Source organism: Mus caroli, unplaced genomic scaffold (genome assembly GCF_978045245.1).
Source record: "Mus caroli unplaced genomic scaffold, Mus_caroli_1 scaffold_8, whole genome shotgun sequence".
NCBI classification, from domain to species: domain Eukaryota; kingdom Metazoa; phylum Chordata; class Mammalia; order Rodentia; family Muridae; genus Mus; species Mus caroli.
Window position 1 is genome coordinate 32,645,797 of NW_028227263.1, and position 19,221 is coordinate 32,665,017.

The 19,221-nt window shown below is 40.2% G+C and overlaps 2 protein-coding genes across 14 annotated transcripts in view; one reads left to right on the plus strand and one right to left on the minus strand.

Annotated features, from left to right (window-relative positions):
* Positions 1–16,725, plus strand: part of Btbd10 (BTB domain containing 10) — a 61,826-nt gene extending 45,101 nt beyond the window's left edge. For 5 of the 8 annotated variants that reach the window (XM_021166507.3, XM_029479655.2, XM_021166508.3 and 2 more), the window contains 3 exons: positions 120–317; positions 3,145–3,255; positions 15,625–16,725. In XM_021166507.3, the coding sequence (XP_021022166.1) occupies positions 120–317; positions 3,145–3,255; positions 15,625–15,935 (620 nt within the window). In that variant the 3' untranslated portion in view covers positions 15,936–16,725. The remainder of the gene's footprint in view (positions 1–119; positions 318–3,144; positions 3,256–15,624) is intronic. The other 3 variants (XM_021166515.3, XM_021166516.3, XM_021166517.3) reach the window with 1 other exon arrangement.
* A 1,155-nt stretch (positions 16,726–17,880) lies between these two features.
* Positions 17,881–19,221, minus strand: part of Bmal1 (basic helix-loop-helix ARNT like 1) — a 102,460-nt gene continuing 101,119 nt past the window's right edge. For all 6 annotated transcript variants that reach the window (XM_029479644.2, XM_029479645.2, XM_021166155.3 and 3 more), the window contains 2 exons: positions 19,075–19,177; positions 17,881–18,501 (listed from right to left, as the gene is read on the minus strand). In XM_029479644.2, the coding sequence (XP_029335504.1) occupies positions 18,341–18,501; positions 19,075–19,177 (264 nt within the window). In that variant the 3' untranslated portion in view covers positions 17,881–18,340. The remainder of the gene's footprint in view (positions 18,502–19,074; positions 19,178–19,221) is intronic.

Genomic DNA, 19,221 nt, shown 5'->3' on the forward strand with positions numbered 1-19,221 from the left:
CGAACATGAAATTCTAAAATTGATGCTGACTTATTGTGATGTTCTATTTATTTTTTCTTTGCTTCTGCTTTTATCAGGCATCCAAAAATGTCAAGATATTTTTGTGGGTTTCATTTCAGGTGCCCTTATGCATGAGTTATCAAATGATGGTGCTCGTAGACAATTTGAATTTTATCTGGAAGAAATGATCCTCCCTCTCATGGTAGCAAGCGCCCAGAGTGGGGAACGAGAGTGCCATATCGTAGTGCTTACAGATGATGATGTAGTTGATTGGGATGAGGAGTATCCACCACAGATGGGAGAAGAATATTCACAGAGTAAGTGTTTTGCCATGCTTCTCTTTCCTGGTTCATTATATGGATAATCTCTATCTTTTAGTAGTAATTAAAGGGCGGGTCTGAGACTCTTCTCCTACCCCAGGGACCAAACTAGCTCTTGGTTAAATCCAGTTCATGCCTGTTTTATAAAATTTTTGTATTGCCTTTGGCTGCTTTGGTGCTATCATGGCAGAACTGAGTAGCTGCAACAGAGATTGCATGGCTCGCAAAGCCCAGGGTATTTACTGTTTGAGCCTGTGCAGAAAAGTGTGCCCAGCCATGCCTGTCAAGCACAAAAACTGTTTTGAATTTTGTTGACTGTAGGTAACTTTAAGTTCCAAGATTTCTTCTTGAAATCATTTGTGCTTTTATAGTAGCTCTTCCAAAGCTTTATTGAACCAAACTAGTTCTCCAGTTGTGTCTGACCAAACTAGCTTATCTTGAGCAACACTGAGGTCTTTTTTTACTTCCAAACTTTGTGGTTAGAATTTTTTGTTTTGTTTCTGTTAGAAAGGATCTGTTATGTTGTTTTATGAACCCAATACAAGCATTTTAAACAGTGTCATAGGTGAGCTAGCATAATCTAGCCTATTAACCTGGTAAGGGTTAGACTCTATTGAGTTTAGGTAAAAGCTGTAGAAATACAGAAAATATAAAAACTCTAATCTCTTATGTTTTTCCATTTTATAATCTTTTTTCAAAAACTAAGCAAAGATTGCAAATGGCCACTTTGTCAACCATTTTCAGAAGCTTTTTCTGACTTGCTGTGGTAGCACTTTCCAGAACAGACAGGTTTGCACTTACATGATAGACTTACATGAATGTTATGATTCTCTTTAAAAATACTTAATTCTTTAAGAACTTCATATAGTGTATCTGATCATATCCTATACCTAGTGTTGTGAGTCTTTTGTAGAGATATAATAGGTGTCTTTGTTGCTGTTTCCTCAGTCTTTGACATTTTTTCTGACGGTGATTTTTCTCGATTGGGTGGAATAAAAAGTTGAGCAATACAGGAAAAACAAAAAGGTACCCAAACTCAGAATAAACATACTAAATTATTTTTGGTTAAAAAGAGTTTATCATATATATAATTTATTTTTGTTTTTGGAGGCAGTTCTACAACTTTATTTGACATTCATCAGGTTGGTTCTCATCCACATTGGCAATCAGTAGGTTTTTTAATCTGGTAACAGGCACGTAAGTTACAAGTGTGTAGAGCTTGTTTGGTGAATCTCATCATCATTATGTTTTCTGGACAAACATATTCACATGCAATATAGAACATTCCTTAATCCTGTGGTCCAGATAGCTTTATTGAGCCTGGTACCAATGCTTACATCTGGCGTCCTGATCTCCTTCATGGCAGATTTCCATATTTCTTTGAGTGCCCAAGGGGCACACTTCTTGAAGCCTATGCATGGATGTGCTCATGAATGTTGATGGTGTATGTCATCATAACCTTGGTGATGGCAGAACAGCCGATTTTCTTCTTGCCATCTTTTTTTGCAAGAGCTGTTCTTTTGGGCCCAAGCTGGAAAGGACAGGTGTAGGAGGTCGTGGGACGCTATCATTTATATTTTAGCTTTCAATAGGGTTAGCTCCAAGAGAGGAGTTGCAGTTATAGGACAGAGGTCACAGTTCTGTGGTGACTAAATTATAGTTAGATCAACTTTTCCTCTGTCACTGTTTCATTTCTGTTTCTTGGTTTTGTTTTTTTTTTCTTTTTCTTTCTTTCTTTCTGTCTGTCTTTCTTTCTTTTTTTGTCTTTTTTTTTTCTTTGTCTTGAGCTTTACCGCTTAAATGAGATTCATTTTGTTTCAAGCTGTTCCAGCCTAAAGAAGATACATTCAAGGAGCATACAAAGATGGCTTTCTTCACCCAGACTGATTTCCTAAGTGTTACTCTTTCCTATCTGAATGGTTCAAAAAACAAAACAAAACAAAAACCTTACAATATCAGTAGTCTCAAAGCTTTAGTAATAAGCACAGATTGATCCCATGGGTAAAATTTGTATACATATTTTCCTTTATTGACTCTTAAACCAGCATGTTTGGTTTGTGAGTGTGTTTTTCTTTTTTTGACAAAACCTTGCAGTTCACCTTTTAAGGGCGATAACTCCACCAGAAAGAGAGGAGGCGAGGAAGGCCCGTCAGTCTAACTCCCTGAAGTTCCCAGCACGTTTGGAAGACTCAACATGTTGTCAGTGGACTGTCTGCCCTTTGCAAAGCCAGTTTGCTCTAAACAGACTAACCTAGGCAGAAAATGCTCGAATCTGCCATTTTTAACATCAGTATTAATTGGGGCTCTTTGCCTGAATGGAAAACAGTTTGTGGGGAGGGACTTTGCCTTTTGGGAAATTGTTAATAGTTGTTCAATCAATGAAACATAAAGTGTGAAGTGCTCTTTGACAAGGCAGTTTCCCCACCTCCAGAGTAGGCCATTTAGGTATCTTAGTCAAGTTCTTTACTTTGCCTGCTTGATAATAGTGTGTAATCAGTATCTTTTGATTATCTTACTGAAAGTTGGAACAGATCCCATCAAGATAAGTAGATGTGTATCTTTGAAAAAGAGATCCCTCCTGTAGATTGGGTTACCTGACTGGTTATCAAAGCTTTTCTTGTTTCCACTTAAGTAGACATTTGCTTCTACATTAACTGTACTGAATATTGTCCTGTCATGTTGGCTAGTCTTCCTTTGGCATTAGTGCATCCATTATTTGGGCTTTAAGGGATGTCAGGTCCATTTCATGATCAAGGTAAATTGAAGTAAATTTCTTAAGTACTTTGATGTTAATGTGAAATATTTTTGTCTTTTTTTATTCCAGTTATTTATAGCACAAAATTATATAGATTTTTCAAGTACATTGAAAACAGAGATGTGGCCAAATCAGTTTTGAAGGAGAGGGGTCTTAAGAAGATTAGATTGGGAATAGAAGGTAAGATGTTTTCAATTCATGTTTTTAAAAAGTTTTTTGAATGGATCTCCTGTGTCGTTTAAATAATTTGTGTGGGGAAGCCTCTCAAACAGTTACCAGATGATGATGGTGTAACATGTAAAGAACAGAGACAGTCTTTCTTCTGAGTGGTAACATGAAAGCCATTAAGAGTATGTATCCCACAAGATTCCTTTATGGGATTTTTTTTCCCCTCTCATGGCATCCCCTGACTCATTTTTAGCAAAGTCCATGTGGTATTTGTTGGCTCATGTGTGTACATTCCCAAAAAGTTGACAGGGCTGTTTGCTTAGCAATAAGGTCTAATATGTTTTAAAAGCACCTTTTGGAAATGTATGTAGAAGCAGTGCTTGGCTCACTTTATGCTAATATTCAAGTTACAGACAGTTGCACAGCTTGTTTCATCTTTTAAATGCACGTACCTTAGATAGCCTTGACAGGGGTGTCTTTTATTTTAAAATACGTGGGAGGCAGAGGCAGGCTAATCTCTTTGAATTTGAGACCAGCCTGGTCTACATAGTGATTCCCAGACAGCTAGAGCTACATAGTGAGATTCTGTCTTAAAACAAAACAAAACATAACCAAATTTCTTTCTTGAATATTTGTAGTGGATTATGTCAAGAGTAAAGGCTTTGGAGTCAGATTGCTTACATATTAGTTGTTGTGCATTGGCCACAGCACTTAAACCAGTTTCTTTTTCTGGAATTGGGAATGTTAATAAGTACTTTCAATGGCTGTTGTAAGCATGAGCTGAGTTAATGTAAGAAAGGCACTTAAAGCTGGCTTTGGTAGCGCACACCTTTGATCCCAGCACTGGAGAGGCAGAGGCAGCCGGATTTCTGATTTCGAGGCCAGCCTGGTCTACAAGGTGAGTTCCAGGGCTACACAGAGAAACCCTGTCTCAAAAAACCAAAAAAAAAAAAAAAAAAAAAAAAAAAGAAAAAAAGAAAAGCACTTAAAACAGTATCAGCACATATGTTTATGGTGATGATAGTGGCTTGTGCTAGCTAGGAACCTAGTTGGGGTACTGAAGGATCACCAGGAATAGGCTGCTCAAGCTTGTGAAAAGAATGTCCAAAACAGGACTTGTGTGAAGGACAGTAGAATTGAGACACACCAATGCTTGCCTTTGTCACTTTGCACACTCCATTGAACATTACCTTGTTATAAAAACTAATGGATAGTTCTTATTTGAATGAGTAATCTTGCATTAGAGAATTTTTTTTAAAAATCTCATTTTTTTCTTTTCTTTTCTTTTTTTATTACGTATTTTCCTCAATTACATTTCCAATGCTATCCCAAAAGTCCCCCATACCCTTCCCCCCACTTCCCTACCCACCCATTCCCATTTTTTTTTTCTTTGGCCCTGGCGTTCCCCTGTACTGGGGCATATAAAGTTTGCATGTCCAATGGGCCTCTCTTTCCAGTGATGGCCGACTAGGCCATCTTTTGATACATATGCAGCTAGAGTCAAGAGCTCCGGGGTACTGGTTAGTTCATCATGTTGTTGCACCTACATGGTTGCAGATCTCTTTAGCTCCTTGGGTACTTTCTCTAGCTCCTCCATTGGGGGCCCTGTGATACATCCAATAGCTGACTGTGAGCATCCACTTCTGTGTTTGCTAGGCCCCGGCCTAGTCTCACAAGAGACAGCTATATCAGGGTCCTTTCAGCAAACACTTGGTAGTGTATGCAATGGTGTCATCCTTTGGAGGCTAATTATGGGATGGAACCCTGGATATGGCAGTCTCTAGATGGTCCATCCTTTTGTCTCAGCTCCAAACTTTGTCTCTGTAACTCTGTCCATGGGTGATTGTTTCCAATTCTAAGAAGGGACAAAGTGTCCACACTTTGGTCTTCGTTCTTGTTCAGTTTCATGTGTCTTGCAAATTGTATCTTATATCTCACTATACTAAGTTTCTGGGCTAATATCCACTTATCAGTGAGTACATATCATTTGAGTTCTTTTGTGATTGTGTTACCTCACTCAGGATGATGCCCTCCAGGTCCAACCATTTGCCTAGGAATTTCATAAATTCATTCTTTTTAATAGCTGAGTAGTACTCCATTGTGTAAATGTACCACATTTTTTGTATCCATTCCTCTGTTGAGGGGCATCTGGGTTCTTTCCAGCTTCTGGCTATTATAAATAAGGCTGCTATGAACATAGTGGAGCATGTGTCCTTCTTACCAGTTGGGACATCTTCTGGATATATGCCCAGGAGAGGTATTGCTGGATCCTCCGGTAGTACTATGTCCAATTTTCTTAGGAACCGCCAGACTGATTTCCAGAGTGGTGATACAAGCTTGCAATCCCACCAACAATGGAGGAGTGTTCCTCTTTCTCCACATCCTCGCCAGCATCTGCTGTCACCTTAATTTTTGATCTTAGCCATTCTGACTGGTGTGAGATGGAATCTCAGGGTTGTTTTGATTTGCATTTCTCTGATGATTAAGGATGTTGAACATTTTTTCAGGTGCTTCTCAGCCATTCAGTATTCCTCAGGTGAGAATTCTTTGTTTAGCTCTGTACCGCATTTTTTAATGGGGTTATTTGATTTTCTGGAGTCCACCTTCTTGAGTTCTTTATATATATTGGATATTAGTCCCCTATCTGATTTAAGATAGGTAAAGATCCTTTCCCAATCTGTTGGTGGCCTTTTTGTCTTATTGACGGTGTCTTTTGCCTTGCAGAAGCTTTGCAGTTTCATGAGGTCCCATTTGTCAATCCTCGATCTTACAGCACAAGCCATTGCTGTTCTATTCAGGAATTTTTCCCCTGTGCCCATATCTTTGAGGCTTTCCCCACTTTCTCCTCTATAAGTTTCAGTGTCTCTGGTTTTATGTGAAGTTCCTTGAACCACTTAGATTTGACCTTAGTACAAGGAGATAGGAATGGATCGATTCACATTCTTCTACATGATAACAACCAGTTGTGCCAGCACCATTTGTTGAAAATGCTGTCTTTCTTCCACTGGATGGTTTTAGCTCCCTTGTCGAAGATCAAGTGACCATAGGTGTGTGGGTTCATTTCTGGGTCTTCAATTCTATTACATTGGTCTACTTGTCTGTCACTATACCAGTACCATGCAGTTTTTATCACAATTGCTCTGTAGTAAAGCTTTAGGTCAGGCATGGTGATTCCACCAGAGGTACTTTTATCCTTGAGAAGAGTTTTTGCTAGCCTAGGTTTTTTGTTATTCCAGATGAATTTGCAGATTGCTCTTTCTAATTCGTTGAAGAATATAGTTGGAATTTTGATGGGGATTGCATTGAATCTGTAGATTGCTTTTGGCAAGATAGTCATTTTTACAATGTTGATCCTGCCAATCCATGAGCATGGGAGATCTTTCCATCTTCTGAGATCTTCTTTCATTTCTTTCTTCAGAGACTTGAAGTTTTTGTCATACAGATTTTTCACTTCCTTAGTTACAGTCACACCAAGATATTTTATATTATTTGTGACTATTGAGAAGGGTGTTGTTTCCCTAATTTCTTTCTCAGCCTGTTTATTCTTTGTGTAGAGAAAGGCCATTGACTTGTTTTTTTTTTGTTTTTTTTGTTTTTTTGTTTTTTTGTTTTGTTTGTTTTTCGAGACAGGGTTTCTCTGTGTAGCCCTGGCTGTCCTGGAACTCACTCTGTAGACCAGGCTGACCTCGAACTCAGAAATTCACCTGCCTCTACCTCCCAAGTGCTGGGATTAAAGGCGTGCGCCACCACACCTGGTTGGCCATTGACTTGTTTGAGTTAATTTTATATCCGGCTACTTCACCGAAGCTGTTTATTGGGTTTAGGAGTTCTCTGGTGGAATTTTTAGGGTCACTTATATATACTATCATATCATCTGCAAAAAGTGATATTTTGACTTCATCTTTTCCAATTTGTATCCCCTTGATCTCCTTTTGTTGTCGAATTGCTCTGGCTAGGACTTCAAGTACAATGTTGAATAGGTATGGAGAAAGTGGACAGCCTTGTCTAGTCCCTGATTTTAGTGGGATTGCTTCAAGCTTCTCACCGTTTACTTTGATGTTGGCTACTAGTTTGCTGTAGATTGCTTTTATCATGTTTAGGTATGGGCCTTGAATTCCTGATCTTTCCAAGACTTTTATCATGAATGGGTGTTGGATCTTGTCGAATGCTTTTTCCGCATCTAACGAGATGATCATGTGGTTTTTGTCTTTGAGATTGTTTATATAATGGATTACGTTGATGGATTTCCGTATATTAAACCATCCCTGCATCCCTGGAATAAAACCAACTTGGTCAGGATGGATGATTGCTTTAATGTGTTCTTGGATTCAGTTAGCAAGAATTTTATTGAGTATTTTTGCATCTATATTCATAAGGGAAATTAGTCTGAAGTTCTCTATCTTTGTTGGATCTTTCTGTGGTTTAGGTATCAGATTAATTGTGGCTTCATAGAATGAATTGGGTAGAGTTCCTTCTACTTCTATTTTGTGGAATAGTTTGTGCAGAACTGGAATTAGATCTTCTTTGAAGGTCTGGTAGAACTCTGCACTAAACCCATCTGGTCCTGGGCTTTTTTTGGTTGGGAGACTATTAATGACTGCTTCTATTTCTTTAGGGGATATAGGACTGTTTAGATCGTTAACTTGATCCTGATTTAACTTTGGTACCTGGTATCTGTCTAGAAATTTGTTCATTTCGTCCAGGTTTTCCAGTTTTGTTGAGTATAGCCTTTTGTAGAAGGATCTGATGGTGTTTTGGATTTCTTCATGATCTGTTGTTATGTCTCCCTTTTCATTTCTGATTTTGTAAATTAGGATGTTGTCCCTTTGCCCTCTAGTTTGTCTAGCTAAGGGTTTATCTATCTTGTTGATTTTCTCAAAGAACCAACTCCTCGTTTAGTTAATTCTTTGAATAGTTCTTCTTGTTTCCACTTGGTTGGTTTCACCCCTGAGTTTGATTATTTCCTGCCGTCTACTCCTCTTGGGTGAATTTTCTTCCTTTTTTTCTAGAGCTTTTAGATGTGTTGTCAAGCTGCTAGTGTGTGCTCTCTGCAGTTTCTTTTTGGAGGCACTCAGAGCTATGAGTTTCCCTCTTAGAAATGCTTTCATTGTGTCCCATAGGTTTGGGTATGTTGTGGCTTCATTTTCATTAAACTCTAAAAAGTCTTTAATTTCTTTCTTTATTCCTTCCTTGACCAAGGTATCATTGAGAAGAGTGTTGTTCAGTTTCCACGTGAATGTTGGCTTTCCATTATTTATGTTGTTATTGAAGATCAGCCTTAGTCCATGGTGATCTGATAGGATGCATGGGACAATTTCAATATTTTTGTATCTGTTGAGGCCTGTTTTGTGACCAATTATATGGTCAATTTGGAAGAAGGTCCCGTGAGGTGCTGAGAAGAAGGTATATCCTTTTGTTTTAGGATAAAATGTTCTGTAGATATCTGTTAAGTCCATTTGTTTCATAACTTCTGTTAGTTTCACTGTGTCCCTGTTTAGTTTCTGTTTCCACGATCTGTCCATTGATGAAAGTGGTGTGTTGAAGTCTCCCACTATTATTGTGTGAGGTGCAATGTGTGCTTTGAGCTTTACTAAAGTGTCTTTAATGAATGTGGCTGCCCTTGCATTTGGAGCATAGATATTCAGAATTGAGAGTTCCTCTTGGAGGATTTTACCTTTGATGAGTATGAAGTGTCCCTCCTTGTCTTTTTTGATAACTTTGGGTTGGAAGTCGATTTTATTCTATATTAGAATGGCTACTCCAGCTTGTTTCTTCAGACCATTTGCTTGGAAAATTGTTTTCCAGCCTTTCACTCTGAGGTAGTGTCTGTCTTTTTCCCTGAGATGGGTTTCCTGTAAGCAGCAGAATGTTGGGTCCTATTTGTGTAGCCAGTCTGTTAGTCTATGTCTTTTTATTGGGGAATTGAGTCCATTGATATTAAGAGATATTAAGGAAAAGTAATTGTTGCTTCGTTTTATTTTTGTTGTTAGAGTTGGCATTCTGTTCTTGTGGCAGTCTTCATTTTGGTGTGTTGAGGGATTACTTTCTTGCTTTTTCTAGGGCGTGATTTCTGTCCTTGTATTGGTTTTTTTTCTGTTATTATCCTTTGAAGGGCTGGATTCGTGGAAAGATAATTGTGAATTTGTTTTTGTCGTGGAATACTTTGGTTTCTCCAGCTATGGTAATTGAAAGTTTGGCCCGGTATAGTAGCCTGGGCTGGCATTTGTGTTCTCTTAGTGTCTGTATAACATCTGTCCAGGCTCTTCTGGCTTTCATAGTCTCTGGTGAAAAGTCTGGTGTAATTCTGATAGGCCTGCCTTTATATGTTACTTGACCTTTCTCCCTTACTGCTTTTAATGTTCTATCTTTATTTAGTGCATTTGTTGTTCTGATTATTATGTGTCAGGAGGAATTTCTTTTCTGGTCCAGTCTATTTGAAGTTCTGTAGGCTTCTTGTATGTTCATGGGCATCTCTTTCTTTAGGTTTGGGAAGTTTTCTTCTATAATTTTGTTGAAGATATTTGCTGGCCCTTTAAGTTGAAAATCTTCATTCTCATCAACTCCTATTATTCGTAGGTTTGGTCTTCTCATTGTGTCCTGTATTTCCTGGATGTTTTGAGTTAGCATCCTTTTGCGTTTTGTATTTTCTTTGATTGTTGTGCCGATGTTCTCTATGGAATCTTCTGCACCTGAGATTCTCTCTTCCATCTCTTGTATTCTGTTGCTGATGCTCGAATCTATGGTTCCAGATTTCTTTCCTAGGGTTTCTATCTCCAGCGTTGCCTCACTTTGGGTTTTCTTTATTGTGTCTACTTCCCTTTTTAGGTCTAGTATGGTTTTGTTCATTTCCATCACCTGTTTGGATGTGTTTTCCTGTTTTTCTTTAAGGATTTCTACCTGTTTGGTTGTGTTTTCCTATTTTTTTTTAAGGACTTGTAACTCTTTAGCAGTGTTCTCCTGTATTTCTCTAAGTGAGTTATTAAAGTCCTTCTTGATGTCCTCTACCATCATCATGAGATATGCTTTTAAATCGGGGTCTAGCTTTTCGGTTGTGTTGGGGTGCCCAGGACTAGGTGGGGTGGGAGTGCTGGGTTCTGATGATGGTAAGTGGTCTTGATTTCTGTTAGTAGGATTCTTACGTTTGCCTTTCGCCATCTGGTAATCTCTGAAGCTAGCTGTTACAGTTGTCTCTGGTTAGAGCTTGTTTCTCAGATGACTTTGTTAGCCTCTATCAGCAGACCTGGAAGGCTAGCTCTCTCCTTAGTTTCAGTGGTCAGAGTATTCTCTGCAGGCAAGCTCTCTTCTTGCAGGGAAGGTGCCCAGATATTTGGTGTTCGAACCTGCCTCCTGGCAGAATTTGTGTTCCACTCACCAGAGGTCTTAGGATCCCGTGGGGAATCCTGTGTGGGTCCCTGCGGGTGTCCAGAGACTCTGCGGGCAAGGCACCCCGGTGCTGGAGTGGACTGGAAGGGACTTGTGCCCCAGCTCAGGCCAGGTTGTCTGCTTCCCTAGTTAATGCAACCTCGGGTCCTGCGTGATTGGATTGGAGCAGACGCTGTGTTCCACTCACCAGAGGTCTTAGGATCCCGTGGGGAATCCTGTGTGGGTCCTTGCGGGTATCCAGAGACTCCGTTGGCAAGGCACCCTGGTGCTGGAGTGGACCGGAAGGGCAAAAATCTCATTTTTTAATTTTTTGATTTTTTTTTTTTTAATCTTTAAGTTTCCCTAAGACGTGATAAAGGCAAGGGTCTGGTTCCGGACTTTGTGATATCAGAATCTAAGCATGTCTGAAATCCTATATTAAGTGTTTTGTTTTGTTTTGTTTTGTTTTTTTCCTTAAATGGAAACAGTATTTAACAATATTTGTCCAGACACATTACAGTTTTAAATAAATTAATCTTGACTTTGGCTAGACAGTCCTTATGCTCCTGTGCATTTATTTCAATAACTGCTTCTAGATTCTGAAGCATTTCTTTCTTTTAACTGATTTGTAGACCCTCAGCTTTCCCATCAAGTCTGTAAGTTTTTTCCTCTTGGAAAAGTAAGAAGCTGAGCATTGCCAAGGACCAGCCTCATCTTGGAAAGGGTTTTCTGAGAGAAGGGCTGTTTGAGAGTGACTCAAAGTCAAATGATGGGGTGCAAGCTGACAGCCTTGTAGTCTGCTTGAGATGGCTCCCTACAAAGCTCTCCTGGCTCTGTAGTCTGCTCGAGATAGCTTTTTGCTTGAGATAGCCTTTTGCTTGAGATAGCTCGAGACAACTCTCTCTCTCTCTCTCTCTCTCTCTCTCTCTCTCTCTCTCTCTCTCTCTGCTAGAAACCATTCTCTCATGCTAGAAAAAAATCTAAACGCTCTCTCAATTAGCTCGTGAGTTTTCTGACCAAAATCAAAAAAGCTACTAGAAAAAGTTCTTGAATTTTTTAGAAACAATTCTAAAAGAGCTGTGTTCACTCTCCATAGATTTCCTAACCAAAATAAGAAATCCTGTTAGAAAACATTGTAAACAAGCTGTGTTTGCTCTCCCAGAGAGCTACAAATAGATAGCTCAGCTCTTGCTAGAAAAAAAAAAATTAAAACAAATTGCCATCACTAGCTTATCTCATGCCTACTAAAATTCCAGTCTTCTATTTACATATCAATTTGGTCATTTACTCCAGGCTCCTTCTGACCACTCCATGAATCAGCAATCAATGACCATAGCCCCTAGATTCTTAGAAGACAGCAAGTACACTTTTTTAGCTTGGCAAATGAATTCAGAGATCTGCTTTTCCTTTGTAAGCACAAACAATAAACTGGGTGGGAATCTCATCTTGAGATTACCATTCTGTCCCAGGCTGACCTTGAACTCAGAAATCTTTGTATCTTTCTGACAAACTGGCTCATAGTGCCTTTTGTTTTTCTAGGTCCACAAAAGCCCTTATATAATTAATATTGCATCCTTATATTTTGCATAGTTGAGAAATTATATATTTTTGTACTCATGTTTTCAGAATTCTTTCCCAATACTAGGGTGTTGAGGTGGGAGTGTGTGGGTGGAGGAGTGCTGGGCTGTGGGTGTAGGGGAAGAGGGGGGAGGGAGAGAGCCCCTGTCCGGGCAGAGTTCCTGTGCTCTGGGGAGGTGGACACGGAAGACTGTGCATGCTTTCCACACCGCCCCGGGTGGGCATCTGACCCCACACAGCAGGGAGGTGGACAAGGGGCAGCCCTCTGTACCAGGTTCTCAGTCTCTGGCATTCCATGCTGGATACGGCAGAGGAGCTGAGAACAGAATAGGGGCCCCGCGGCAACACTCTCTGCCCCTGAGATACCGGAAGAGGGCACAGGAAGAGGTTCCCACGCAGGTGAGTGTCCTAAGTCCGGTCCGTGACTGGAGCACAGGAAGGCCTTCAGATGGGAAGTTAGAAGCAGCTTGTTAGAAGAAAGCCTATCCCATTGTCCAAGTACAGTGGGCCTTGATGAACAGAGACAGTCTATGGTTTTAGAGCTTTATTGTAGAAAGGCAGGGGGGGGAGAGAAAAGGGGGAGGGGGGGAAGAGAGGAGAGAGAGAGAAAAGAGGTAAAATCTTAGAGAGAGGGCTTAGAGAGTAAGGAAAGTAAAAGCTTAAGAGAGTAAGAAAGAGAAAGTAAAAGGTGGGGCCAAGCAGCCCCTCTTATAGTGGGCTTGTTATTTTGCTGTTGCTAGGTAACTGGGAGGAGTCTAGCCTGAAGGTCAGAAGCTTGGGACATTGTGTACATGACTGCTAGCCACAAGCCTCTCCTGTGGGGGCTGTGGGGGCAATAACTTCTACAGGAGCCAGGGGTCTAGGAGACATGAGGGAACGCCTTCTGTCCCGTGTAGGTGAAAATTATCACCACCAGGTTTCACCGGGGTTCACGACCTCAACTCGACAGGAGACCAGCCTGTCTGTGCATAGCCCGTTGCCCCACAGGGGAGCATCCTCATAGAAGCATGGGAGATGGAATAGGGGGTTTTCAGAGGGGAAACCGGGAAGGGGGTAATATTTGAAATATAAATAACAGTGTTAATAGCTATACTGAAGATCATATTTACCATTTTTTGCTAAGGACCTAGACACCCTCTCCTCCCAGATGCATGCTGTCTCTGATTATCATGGAGTTATTGACCTTGGTATAGAGAACATTCCCCAAAGGAGGAACATAAAGTTAAATATATTTAAATATAAATAATATATGTGAGAACTCTGAGTAGTTGGGAGTCAGAGTGAACAAAGGTAATTACCATTTAGTGTTGCTGATACTGTAATAAAATGAGTGTTTTGGAGAATAAGCAGCAAAGGATTAACTCTGTGTGGACTCCTAATGTTTTGCCATTAGGAGTGAAAAAAATACTGGAATCACAGAAGTTCCAGAGGGAATCCAATTCTAGAACAATTGTGTAAAAATACAAAGCATATTCAGGAATAAGTTAAGTTTGTTTTAATCAATCATTTTGAGAGCTTTATGGGTTTTTTAATTGAATATTTTATGTATTTACATTTCAAATGTTACCCCCTTTCCCGGTTTCTCCTCTGCAAGCCCCCATCCTTTTCCCCTTCCCCCTGCTTCTATGAGGGTATGCCCCCCCCCCCACTCCTGCCTAACTGCCCTAACATTCTCCTTCACTGAGGCATCAAACCTTCACAGGACCAAGGGCCTCCCCTCCCATTGATGCCTGCTGAAGCCATGGGTCCCTCCATGTGTACTCTTTGGTTGGGGTTTAGTCCCTGGGAGCCCTGGGGGTTCTGTTTGGTTGATACTGTTCTTCCTATTGGGTTGCAAACCCTTCTATCTCCTTCATTCCACTAACTCCTCCATTGAGGTCCCCGTGGTCAGTCCGATGGTGAGCATCACATCTGTATTGATCAGGCTCCTGTCAGCAAGCACTTTCTGACATCAGCAATAGTGTCTGAGTTTGGTGTCTGCATATGGGATGGATCCCCAGGTAGGGCAGTCTCTGGAGCAATTCTGGGCTAAAATTTTGGAGATGAGTGGGTGGCCCCATCCCTCAACTGGGGCTGTGCCTAACCTCAGGATATGGTCTCTCTACAGGTTCTCCTTCCCCTTTGTTGGGTATTTCAGCTAATGTCATCATCCCTGTTGGGTCTTGGGAGCCTTTTGCTTTTCTGACATCTGGGACTTTATAGTATGAGAAGAAATATATAGCATAAAGGTAGTTGAGATTGAGTCATTTGAAACCAGGTTCTAAAACAGTCTAATATAACTAAGGCATACACATCCTTCTCCTTGAAGCATAAAAAAATTATTAGCAGTTTTAAAGCAAGCATGCATTGTGATTCCGTTTGTATAGAAGTGATTCTGTTTGGATGATGGGAATATAGTCACATAGGAAGCTGAATCTTCTAAAAAGTCTAGGAAGGAAAGAGAACAAGGGAATCCAAAGAACCCTTCAGACCTTCAGGGCTGCACCTTCTAATGGTTGGGGACTGGAAGTGTAAGAGAAAGAAGGCCTGTGTCTTTGTTGACCAAAACCCCTCCAGGCTTCCTCACACATAGACTACACACGCCCTTAGACAGTACTAACTGATCATCTTTTTGGTTCTCTTTCTGATAACCTTTTTATGATACAGACCAAATCCAACTTGTTGCCTTTTTTTTTTTTTAATAGCTTTATTGGAGTCATTTCTTTGTTCTCTGTGGCTGATTTCACTTCACAGTGGTAAAGTTAGGTAGGCTCAGTAGAAACTGTATCATTTACAAGATGATGTACTGTATGTAGCCTGTGACAGAAAAGTTTACTTATCTCTAGTTTGTTCTTGCTGATAGAAAGGAGGGGAAAGACGTGTATATAGTATTTTCCTAGGACTTTATGTGTTTGGAGAAGTCTCTTTACTAATAAATAATTGATAGCTTTCTGAATCTTTGGGTTATTTTTACTAGTTGTTACTTTTAGTGACTGTGATTCAAAAAAAATTATAATTAAGTAAAGCTCTTTGTAGATACAAATTTAATTCACTGTCGAAAGTCATAATAAAATGGTGTAAGAGATTAAAATATTGCCCTTGCTAAGCTAGCTGCAGAATTTAAGCACCTGCTAGAGAGCTGATTATTCTTTGTTATTTAACAAAATTTCTAAAGCAATATAAAGATAAGGCTGGAGTTTAAGGAAGCTAGAAGGCTAATGGAGCCAGAAATTTCGGCTCTTTCTGCTCAGTCATCCCGTGAGGAGAGTGAGTGCTGCTGGTGCTTGGATAAAGCCTAGACCCACTGCAGATTACACACCAGTGACTGGAGAGCCACCCTCCATGGTCCCACTTAAAAGTGTTTTGTGGGGGTTGAGTACTAAGTAATTGAAAAGCTCTCAACAGCTAACTTGAATGAGAAGTCGTAAGTGTCCCCTTTTAAAATTCCTTTCTTTCCTCCAGGCTATCCTACCTACAAAGAAAAAGTAAAGAAAAGGCCAGGGGGCCGTCCAGAAGTCATTTACAATTATGTCCAAAGACCCTTCATTCGAATGTCCTGGGAGAAGGAGGAAGGAAAGAGTCGGCATGTAGACTTTCAGTGTGTAAAGAGTAAATCCATTACCAACCTGGCAGCAGCTGCTGCAGACATTCCCCAGGACCAGCTGGTAGTCATGCACCCTACTCCACAGGTGGACGAGTTGGATATCCTTCCCAGCCACCCTGCCTCGGGCAATAATGACCTCGATCCTGATGCACAGAATCCAATGCTGTGATGCTGATGTTCCTGAAACCATAGCATGCTACTCTTCACAGTGACGTCGTACTCCTCATTCTGCACTGCGAGGCCACTTTTCTTCATTGTGAGATGCACATGTTTAGGATACTGCAGTGTAGGCTTTTTTAAAGACCAAAGGTAGCTGAATGGTTTTTTAATGAGTACAACTTTAGCATCCTCGTTCCAGTTCTATAAATGTATTTGTTTACCAGTAGGTTTGTGAAATTGGTTCTTTGTATAGGGACAGTCCTTTTTCACATATCTAGGTCTTCTCAGAAGTGGTGGGAATTTGGCAGCTGGGGTACTTTAAGTGTAGATTGATATTTATCTTGCCTCAGGTAAGATGAATATTACAGAGTTGCACTTTATAGATGGTGGTTAAATGGAGCTGTTGAAGCCATTTTAGAGCTGTGATGCACAGTATAACATAAGTGCTTCTATCAGAGTTTTCCTCAGTACAGTATGTATAGTTGGCCCACAACAAGCAAAAACATATTTATCTTGGGTTTATTTAAACTATTAGGATAAAATTTGATGCTTATAGTGTTGGTTCACTCATCTCCAGAGCCCTGCAGCCCTTTTAGAGTGAGTCACATGCAGGGAGGGTGAACGTCAAGAGGTGGTTTACTGTCCAGTCTGCCTTATCCTTAATCTGTTCATATATTTATTTACTAATGCTTTTTTCTTAAGAGTTATGGGATAGGAAAACGAACTGTTTGCTCTTCATTTACTAAATGATTGTAAACTCGAGTTTTTCATCAAAATAAAATTTCATTGTTTTAATGTTTCTGACCAACTTTATGAACACCTTGGCTAGATTCTGTGTCATATATGTTATGTATAACTAGAAATCAAATGATAGTTTTAAAAGCGCTTTGGTATATTTGCAAGAGGCACTTAGATTTCCTATAAGTTCAGGAAAAATACTATAAATCCAAAGCAGTTGATCAAGATTTTCAGGATATGAAAATGGAATGACGCCTGTATTTAGGAACCCTAACTTTCAGGACTAGTTTCTAATTAATTCAATATTCTTTCCATCAAATACTCTAATATTTCATGGTTTACAACAAAGATTCATATTTTAAGTGCTCTGGGTCTTAGATCACTTAACTCTTTGTAGCCATACAAATAGTCCAGGACTGTCCTCTGAGCCACAGAATTGCCATCTTGGAGTGCTCAGCTGTGCCTGTTTGCAAAAGAACACCCGATAGGCTTTTTGACTGTTTATATTCTCCCAAGGAGATGTGGAGAAAATCATAAGACCCTCCTCACCTGCGTGTCCAGCTGTTCCACCTCCAGTTCTATACAACTCTGCCTTTAATTGGGCATGGCCTTGGAGGGAATAAGAACATATATGGCTGGGGAAGATGAGGAAAAGGTTAAGGCTCCATCTGGATGCCTATGGGAAACCCATTTTCTCAGCTGGGTAAAGGCTTTCTAGTGTGGCCTTTGAGTAGGAGCACCCCTGTAGGGAACCTCTCACCTGTGTCTGTATGGAAGCCCAGTAAATCAACCCATTGGTTTCCAGCGTGAACTTTAGTTTGGTGGACCATAGAAAGAGAGCAGATGTCGTTGCTTACGTCTACCCCTGGGAAAGAACTTGAGCACACCATGTAACTGCAGGTCTAGAGAAGCCAGCTTGTAATCTTGAAATCTAAGCACTGGAAATTGGAGTTGATATCTTTGTTTTCATATAAGTTGAGGTGGCTACAGTTTGGAAGTGAGCTATTTTTATAATATGTCTAAGCTGGTAGCATGGAAGAAGTCATTATAAGAGCAAAAGGACATTGTAAACATAACAGCAGGAACGTGTTTAGACCACTGTTGAAGTGGATGAACCAGCCCTGTAGCATATGAAGATTTTCTCCCTAATTATCAATTGGGAACAGTACTTATAGAACAAGGGAAACATTTATTAAAAATATTTAACTGTCTAATACATTATACTTTAACCCATATTTATAGTAAAGGATTCTTACAAGGAAGAATAAACAGCTTTATGATACAATTAGTATAAGAAATATCCACATGGGGGACTTCTTTGTAGTGTAAAAACACCATACATCTGAAATGACCATTTTGCATATAAAAGCTACCAATGATGCTTCTGTGCACAATGATTAAAAAATTCAACACAAACAAAATCCAAAATATACAATTAATGCAAGCTATCCACAGCTAGCCCAAACTCAATGATGAGGAAACACTGGAGCAGGTTTAGTTCCACTTTGTCTGAAGTTACACATGGTAGATTGACTTGTATCAATGGCTCTGAGATGGCTTTTATGGAGTCAGTACATAAAAGCTGTTCTCTCCCTATCCAGTAAGCTTCACAGACTGTAAAACTTCACCATTAATGCACTTTGATACTGTAGCTGTTGCCAAAGCAAAATGTAGTGTCTACAGCGGCCATGGCAAGTCACTAAAGTCAACGGGGCCACCCAGCCCCGCATCTGCTTCCAAGAGGCTCATGATGACAGCCATTGCTGCCTCATCATTACTGGGACTGCTTGATCCTTGGTCGTTATCTATCATATCGATGCCTATGTGGGGGTTCTCACCTGTGGAAGGAAGAAAGGACTGTCAGTGAAGAATAACAAAGCACACTTATATTTGGAAAGCAACTTCTCAACACACCAATAAGGAAGTTTATTTAACAAGAGCAAGGGGTTATTTGGGGGATTGATTCCATTGCCATAACTTTTCATTGTTACTACCCTTTCAGAAAGAACATCTAAAAATTAAGGTCAAAAATCCTTAAAATGCAATAATAATTTGAGTTGAACCCATTTTAGTATTTTGGTAACGAGTTAGTCAAGAGTTGGTTCTAGAAACAATGGCAACTAGGAAAGCAGATTGAGAAGGGGCTGGGTGCGCTGGAGTCACTGGGGAACTCAGTGCCTCTGCAGCTGCATGGGCTCTGCCTCGGAAAAGCTGCACTATGTGGGAGAAAACCTGTGCCTGGGCGGCTCTAGCTGCACATGGGTCACTGGAGTATATAAACAGTTCACACATCCACTTCATTATCCACTGCTTCAAAACTAGCTTGTTTTATGCAATCAGTTCTTAAACCCTCTTTGTAGAAGATATTTTGCAAACTATTCACTCATGGAGGTGAATGATAACACACTTACCAAGAATAGAAGAACTATCAGAATAGGGATACCCTGGGGTCTCCTGAGCCTGCCCTGGTAATAGTCCAGTGGAAGGAATGTCTGGAGTCCCTCCATTTAGAATCTGCAAATAAAAGGGGACAAAGTAAAGTTTCCCACTCAAATAGA